Source organism: Leptonychotes weddellii, unplaced genomic scaffold (genome assembly GCF_054177405.1).
Source record: "Leptonychotes weddellii isolate Sample4059 unplaced genomic scaffold, ASM5417740v2 HiC_scaffold_8590, whole genome shotgun sequence".
NCBI lineage: Eukaryota > Metazoa > Chordata > Mammalia > Carnivora > Phocidae > Leptonychotes > Leptonychotes weddellii.
Genome location: NW_028056919.1, coordinates 1 through 8634, shown reverse-complemented (window position 1 = coordinate 8634; position 8634 = coordinate 1). Strand labels below are relative to the sequence as shown.

Sequence of the window (8634 nt, the reverse complement as noted above, 5' to 3'; positions counted from 1 at the left end):
TGTTCTGGAGAAGGATGGTGGTGATGGTTGGGCAACAGGGTAAATGTTCTTAATGCCACAGAACCGTACACTTAAAAATGGTAAAACGTGGCTGAGTTTTGTTTTGTTTTTTGTTTTAAGATTTTATTTATACAGGGGCACCTGTTCTTGTGCGTTCTAAGACACCTGTGCTCACAAGATGAGTTCTCTGGAACTATATTTGGATGTACAAGCTATTAAAAGCTTCTTGTACTGAGTGACCTTTCAGGCAGAATTAGATCAAATACTCATACTGCTGCTGCCTGTTGCTGAGTGGAAGACAGCAGAAAACCCTGGATTCAAACCTCCATTAGGTTTTTGTTTTCCTTGTTTGGTTTCCTTTCATTTTGCCTTAAGAAGATGAACAATGAGACCACAGCCCTGATATCCTTGAAGGAGGCAATGAAAAGGTTGCTAAGGGCTACAGGGAGGGAGCAAGCATTGCCTGCTTTTCTGGGAAGATGGGTAAGAGAAGAATAAAGAATAAAAATAGGCAAAGAACTATAGACATGCTAATTAGAATTCTGTCTCTGTTTAAAGTGGTTTAAGTCTTCCAGGTTAAAAATATATATAACTAAACAAGAAAGAAAAATTACTCCCAGGTGAATTCCATTCAATTAATGCATGTGCTATATTCTAGGTATACAAAATAAGTAAAATACGGTTTCTGTCCTCAAGGAGCTCAAAGCCTATACGGATAACAGAAGTATTCATAAATACTAGAATGTGATTGACCTTATGACCTTACGATGGTAATGTTCCTAAAGGGCTATGAGAACATGAAGAAAGGATCAATTAATTTTGCCTTTTATACTAGGAAAAGGAACACTTCACAGAGAGACATTTAAGCTGGACCTTAAAGTATGAGTAAAAAGTTATGAAAAAGAAAAATATGGGAAGGAATTCTGGGGTGAGGAAAAGTACTTGGAAGCCACAGAAGCCTGGAATCGTGTGCTGTGTTCAGTCAGCTGCTAGATGTCGCAAGTGGTTAGTGACTAGGATATGAGAGGACTGGCAGAAGAAGGGAGCAAAGAGCTAAGGGCTTTATGTTCATCCTCCTGAGGATATCCAATTTGGCTCTAACTGTATCAATGGACAACATAGATAATCAGTTGAGTTACATGAACAGAATTGTGTTTTAGAGGCATATTTCTAGGGATGCCTGGGTGGCTCAGCTGGTTAAGTGTCTGCCTTCAGCTTAGGTCATGATCCCAGGGTCCTGGGATCAAGACCCGTATTGGGCTCTCTGCTCAGCGGGAAGCCTACTTCTCCCTCTGCCTGACGCTTCCCCTGCTTGTGCTTTCTTTCTCCCTCTCTCTCTGACAAATAAATAAATTTTTTAAAAATCTTAAAAAAAAGAAGCATATTTCTAGAGGATGGATTAGAGGTAGCAGAAATTGAAAGCAAGGATTCAGTTAGGCTACTATAATCCTAGGTCAAAGTGAAAGATAGTTATTAACTGGTTTAGTGGTGATGGAGAGGAAGGGATAGTTTAGAGGCATTAATGGAGAGGAAGAAAAAAAAGGTAAAAATTATTCTGAGATTTCTAGTTCAAGCAATTGAATAGATGGTGATATCACTAACTAAACTGGGGGATTGTAGTAGAAAGCAGACTTGGATTTGCAGACATGTTGTTTAGGATTTATTTGAAATGGTGTGGGAATGCCTTTTGGTGAGAGGCTTCCCAAAAACTGTTAACCATTGTGAACTTTTATACTGACTGACAAGCTAGAGTTTCTCTCTACAGAGTTCAACCTAGAGATGACCTATAAGCAATATAGTCTTAAAGGTGTCAAAGTGAATACCAACAGTATGCCAGATGACATTGTTTTGACATGCAAACGGAGACTGCTGCCATATTAGGTCCTGCAGGCTTACACTCCTACGAAACACCACACATTTCATAGAGGGCCTTATCCATATGTAAATAAAATATCCAAAACAGTGAGAAAATTCCACCATAGTAATTTCTGATCATTGGGGTGGTTGGGGGGGATAGTTAGCAGGTTCAGTTTAGGACAGTTGAGTTTGACGTCTCCATCCAGGTGGAGATGCACAAAACACAGTTAAAGATAACAGGTCTAGAGCTTAGGAGAGATGTGGTACCTGAAGCTGAATTAGCCTTGAGATAAAGTGAGGACCAAGAAGAAAAGATGGCCAAGGACAGAACCTGGGCAACTCTAAGAGTATTCAGGTCACTGGGGACTTGGAAGCTCAGGGAAGTGGTATGTGTATTTATCTATCACTTCTTTCATGAAAAACAATGTGGGGGTCTTCAGGCAAGTGAGTTGTGTTGTTTCAGTTCCCTGTGATTCAGTTTGACATAATTCTGGTGCCACAGCGCCCCCTGATGATTAGGGTTGTTCAGAGCTACCCCAAATGCCCATGTTGGGTTACACAGCTCAGCAACTCATTCACATCAGGGATGTGGATCAGATGAGACGTTATTTTATTACTTCTGTCTAAGGCCTTTGCTAGGTATTAGGGGACAGGTATAAAGATGTCTCAGAAATAGTCTCTGATTCCCTCCCTCCAAAAGCTTACAATTTCATTCATGAAATGCTAACTCTAAAAATAAAGCTGGAGGTGGGGAGTGACAGGTAATGAAGGCAGTCCCTGTGAAAATTAAGTCGGCAGGGTGATCTCCAGGCAGAAAGGCTAGGGAATTCAAGCAAACAGTGGAAAGTGAGCTTATCCTGAAGGTAGGATAGGATTTGGGCAGTCAGAATAGAGAAATGCACCTTATTAAATACTGGTCCCAGCACTAGCTAGCTATGACATTAGGTTTCAATCTTTTGGAGACTCAATTTCTTTATCTGTAAAGTTTATTTATTTTTTTTAGTAATCTCTACATCCATGTAGGGCTTGAACTCATGACCCCGAGATCAAGAGTCTCATGCTCTTCTGACTAGGCCAGCCAGGCACCCCTCAATTTCTTTACCTGTAAAATGATAAAAATGACTGCTTCATTTCTTATGGTTGTTGTGAGAATCAAAGTAATGCTTGTATTTAAAGTACTTCTTTTCAGGGCGCCTGAGTGGCTCAGTCGTTAAGCACCTGCCTTCGGCTCAGGTCATGATCCCAGGGTCCTGGGATCGAGCCCTGCATCGGGCTCCCTGCTTGGTGGGAACCCTGCTTCTCCCTCCCCCACTCCCCCTGCTTGTGTTCCCTCTCTCACTGTGTCTCTCTCTGTCAAATAAATAAATAATCTTAAAAAAAAAAAAAAAGTACTTCTTTTCTTAAAGTAGGCTCCATGCCCAATGTGGGGCTTGAACTCAAGACCCTGAGATTGAGAGTTGCAGACTCCACTGACTCAGCCAGCCAGGTGCCCCTAAAATACTTTTGAAAATATAAAGTACAATAGAAAAATCAAGACATGGCAGACGATTAAAAGGTTTGGCAATATAAGGAATATAGGACGTAGGATGATGGTTAGAGCGAACGGCAAATAGGAACATCTGTTCATCATTTAAGTAGCTGCCCAAATTAATGGCGGTTATAAACAATGTATTAGAGCTTTACCTTAAGGCAAAACTAAGGTTTTGTCCCTTGTCCTAAAGTCCCACTTGATTCTTTCATCCTATAGAGTAGACCACAAACTCCAAGCTTTAGAAGCACAGTTTAAAGAACTGGACTGCACCAAGGATGGTCTGACCCAGAGATTTGAAGAGCATAGCAAGGCTCTGGCAAGCCAGGCAGCCCAAGATGAGCTGTGGAGAGCAGTTCTGGCAACCAAGTGAGTATCCAGTGAGAAAGTGGTGGAATTTTGTGGCTTTGTGAAAGCTTGCAGTGGTCATTCTAAACTTGAACTTCAATGGGTTGTGAAGAAATTATATTTTCGGAGGTCAGTTCATTCAAAAAAGATTAATTTGAGCACCCAATGATACACCAGTACTGCCATATACATCTCGTCACAGTGTCTCTCGTCTGACGGTGTCTTGCTAGCACAGAGATGGGTGACATAACTCCTCTGCTGTCGAGAAATGTGTAGTGTGAGGGGCCTGAGAACGAAGCTATCCCATGTAGTGCAGGCCCTATTCTAAAATATTTTCTAAAATACAACCGCTGGTTCTTCTCGTGGGTTGTATCCTGATAGAATTAGCTTTATGTTTGTACATGAGGAGTTCTACTGATTAAGAAGCTCTCCACATTTTTTGTAGATTCACTTCAATGGAACTGAATATTTTATACAGCTACGTCATCGAAGTACTCATCTGCTTGCATACTCGTGTGCTTGAGAAGCTGCCAGACCTGGTACGAGGTCTTCCCACCTTAGCCTCTGTCCTGAGACGAAAAGTCAAGAACCAGCGCGTTAGAGTCATGTGGGAGTCTGTCCTGGAGGAGTGTGGGCTGCAAGAAGGAGATATCACAGCCCTTTGTACCTTCTTTATTGCCCATGGTAACAAGGCAGAATACTATGGTGCTAAAGTGAGGGAGATGTATATCAGGGATGTCACTTTCCTGATCACTAACATGGTAAAGAACCAGGCTCTGCAGGATAGTTTGCTGAGGGCTGTGCAGGTCATTAGGAAGGGGAAAGCAGCGAGGTCCCCCGAAGAGCAAAAGTCATCCCTAAAAGAGTTGATGCCATCAGTCAGAAGCTAACTTTGATGACCAAGAGATTCTACTTCTAGCAGTTTATCTTGCAAATGGAGAAAAGAAGATGTATGTACAATTTATCACAGGCTTATTTTTATAGCAAAAGTGGGGGGAGCCTTAAACAAACTATGATAAATTGATACAGTGGATACTTTCTGTGTAGCAATATAAGAGAATGAAGAAGTTCTTTGTGTAACTGTAAAATGATAAGGAGTTATTACCAAGGTGTATTATTTTAAAATATTTCCTATATATTGTTAAGTAGAAAAAAAGGGCAAAAACAAACACACACACACACACACACAAGCTAATATATCCATAAACTTCATAAGCTTCTTCTGGAGAGATACATTAGAAAGTAAGAACATTGGTTCTCTCAGGGAAAAAAATGAAGAGGCTAGGGGTCAAAGGTAGGAGGAATTCTTTTCACTGTTACTCCATTTTGTACATTTTGAATTTTGAACCAGTACTATATACTAGAAGACAAAAAAACAATAAAAACACCTAATATATATTGTATGTTATGCACTTTCTCTCCAGTACACTACCATAGTTATTTTACACTGGAAAGGGAACTCTTACACATTGACTATATATTAAACTATCTATGGGGCGCCTGACTGGCTCAGTTGATAAAGCACATGATTCTTGATCTCAGGGTTGTAGGTTTAAGCCCCATAATGGATATAGAAATTACTTAAAAATAAAATCTTAAAAAAATTTTATTGAACACCAAATGCCATGTACTAGGTGCTGTGAATAACAGAAACATTTAAAAATGTGGACCCTGTCTTCCAGGTAAAGGTTAAGTGCTTATGCATTATTTGGGAGGTACAAATTCAGATTAACCAAAATGAGGTAACATTCTGGAAGGAGTTAGGTAGAGGATTTGAAGTAATACGATATGATGTATTACCTTGCTGGCCCTCTTTGAAAATGAGCCATGACACAGCAGCTTGCTTGGTAGATAAATGCACTCAGTCTTGGAGCATCTGGCTGGCTCAGCTGGTAGAGCATTAGACTCTTGCTCTCAAGGTTGTAAGTTTGAGCCCCATGTTGGGTGTAGAGATGACTTAAAAATAAAATCTTGAGGGGCGCCTGGGTGGCTCAGTCGGTTAAGCAGCTGCCTTCGGCTCAGGTCATGATCCCAGGATCCTGGGATTGAGCCCCGTGTTGGGCTCTCTGCTCAGCGAGGAGCCTGCTTCTCCCTCTGCTCCTCACCTTGCTCACTCTCTCTCACTCTCTCTCAAATAAACAAATAAATAATAAAAAATAAATAAAATCTTGAAAAAAAATGCACTTTATTTTTTCTTGTCCTCCCCAGACACACTGTTTGGAGAAACCATGCCTTGCAAGGAAGATGGAAAGGGAATTTCTCTGTCATGCTCACTTAGTCTACTGTTTTCAGTTGGCTGAAGTTTGTTCCATGGGGAGTAACTGCCCCCCACCACTCTACTTCCAGGATGCATCATTTAAGTCCTCCCAGCAGCCAGTAGGAAGCCAGTGCCTGCCTTGCTCAGTGCAATGTTTCACTGGAGTCCAGAAGTGATAGAAAGAGCCAGAGATTCTAGAAATGCAACTGGTCAGCCCCAGGCAGAGCAAGGGACTATGGGTCCACACTTGATCTTAGCCAAAAGGCCGAGAAGCGATGGGACTATGGGTCCAGAAAGTAAACAAGGCCAAGGAAATCTGAGGAAGCACATAAAATGTATCCATTACACAGACATAAATACCTAACATATAAATTAAAATGTTAAGAGTTAAATAATAAGACTACAGTAAAAACCACTATCAGTAGGCAATACATGATTAGGTGAGTTCAGAGGAGGGTTATCACTGTGTGATTGAAGATTGAGGACTACTTCCTGGAGGAAGCACATTGAATTGATCCTTCAAGTAGGCAAAGCACCAAAGTAACTCATGAGTTAAGATTTCAAACTATGGCCTGAAAGCACAAGATCTGGATGCCAGCGACTAGATCATAGTTGAATGTTTGAAAGGATAATGGGGGGGGCACCTGGGTGGCTCAGTTGTCAGGCGTCTGCCTTCGGCTCAGGTCATGATCTCAGCGTCCTGGGATCGAGCCCCACATCAGGCTCCCTGCTCGGCGGGAAGCCTGCTTCTCCCTCTCCCACTCCCCCTGCTTGTGTTCCCTCTCTCGCTGTGTCTCTCTCTGTTAAATAAATAAAATATTTTTAAAAAAATAAAAATAAAAAATAAAAGGATAATGGGAGGGGGCTTCTGGGTGGCTCAGTCTGTTGGGTGTCCGTCTCTTGGTTTTAGCTCAGGTCATGATCTTGGGGTCATGGGATCCAGCCTCAAATCCGGCTCCACACTCAGCACAGAGTCTGCTTGAGTTTCTCTCCCTCTCCCTGTGCCCCTCTCCACTGCGCTCATGCTCTCTCTCTCTCTCAAATAAACCTTAAAAAAAAAAAGAAAGAATAAAGGGGGGTTCCACAGGGAAAAGAAGGTTGGGACCATATTAGGGAGCTGAAATTTTAGGCTAAGGTGTTGATATCATGGACAAGTGGATTGACAACAACAGGTTTCTGAATTCACATTAAAACGAAATGAAAGTTCCCAAAACTCTCTACCAAGGGCCCACACATCCTTGGTTTATCTCCATCTGAAACCATCTGGCCAACCTGAATGGTCTCAGCAAACCCAAAAGACCTTAAAGACTGTATTCACACAGTGATTTTCTTCTCTTCCTCCACATCTATGTAACATTTCCTCAAAAACTCAGGCCTCAGTTTTTTTTCAGGTTGTTTTTTTCTTTTCTTTTCTTTTCCTTTCCTTTTCTTTTGGTTTTGTTGTTTAAAAATTTTTTCTTATTATGGTAAAATACATATAACAAAATTTAACACCTTAACAATTTTTAAGTGGACAGTTCAGTGTATTATATACATTCATAATATTGTGCAACCATTACTACCATCCATCTGAAAACAACCTCTGTACCCATTAAACAGTAACTCTCCCAGCCCCTGGCAACGATCATTCTATTTTCTGCCCCCTGGTTTGGTTCTTAAGTACTAGGGATCAGTCTATTTCGTTCCTGTGGTTTTTCTAGCCAAAACCTACTTTTCTTTTTTTTTAATTTTTAAGTAATCTTTACACCCAGTGTGGGGCCCAAGATCACATGAGATCAAGAGTCGCATGCTCTACCAACTGAGCCAGCCAGGTGTCCCAAAACCTACTTTTTTCATAGAATTCAAAATGGTAGGATCAGGTGTCAGCACAAGAACTTAGTATCAAAGTGGAAAAACTTATTTCAGAATGCATAAAATGTTAAAATACTTTTTACCTCCTTTGTAATTTTGATTGTTCTAGATTGAAATTTAATAATACAGGAGTACACCATAAATGATGCACATGACAGTTAAGCCCCAGGCTGGAGGCAGCCCTGTAGTTTGTTTTCCAAGCCCTATGAAACTGCTATAGAAATGAATGGATGGGGGCGCCTGGGTGGCTCAGTCATTAAGCATCTGCCTTCAGCTCAGGTCATGATCCCAAGATCCTGGGATCGAGCCCCACATTGGGCTCCCTGCTCGGCGGGAAGCCTGCTTCTCCCTCTCCCACTCCCCCTGCTTGTGTTCCTGCTCTCGCTATCTCTCTCTCTGTCAAATAAATAAATAAAATATTTTTTAAAAAAATGAATGAATGGTTTAAAAGGATTATTCACCACGACCAAGTGGGATTTATTCCTGGGCGGCAAGGGTGGTTCAACATCCGCAAATCAATCAATGTGATACGCTACATAAATAAAAGAAAGGACAAGAACCATATGATATACTCTTTTTTTTTTTAAAGATTTTATTTATTTATTTGATAGAGAGAGACACAGCGAGAGAGGGAACACAAGCAGGGGGAGTGGGAGAGGGAGAAGCAGGCTCCCCGCAGAGCAGGGAGCCCAATGCGGGACTCGATCCCAGGACCCTGGGATCATGACCTGAGCTGAAGGCAGTCGCTTAACCAACTGAGCCACCCAGGTGCCCCTATGATATACTCTTAATA

At 41.5% G+C, this 8634-nt stretch overlaps 1 protein-coding gene across 1 annotated transcript; it reads left to right on the top strand.

The window, feature by feature from the left end:
- Positions 1 to 263: 263 nt before the first annotated feature.
- SMCO1 (single-pass membrane protein with coiled-coil domains 1) lies at positions 264 to 5863 on the top strand. The gene is made up of 3 exons (XM_006741655.2): positions 264 to 428; positions 3605 to 3754; positions 4179 to 5863. Exons 1-3 carry the CDS (start codon positions 379 to 381, stop codon positions 4621 to 4623), a joined length of 645 nt encoding a protein of 214 aa, XP_006741718.1. The 5' UTR covers positions 264 to 378; the 3' UTR covers positions 4624 to 5863.
- The last annotated feature ends 2771 nt before the right edge of the window (positions 5864 to 8634 follow it).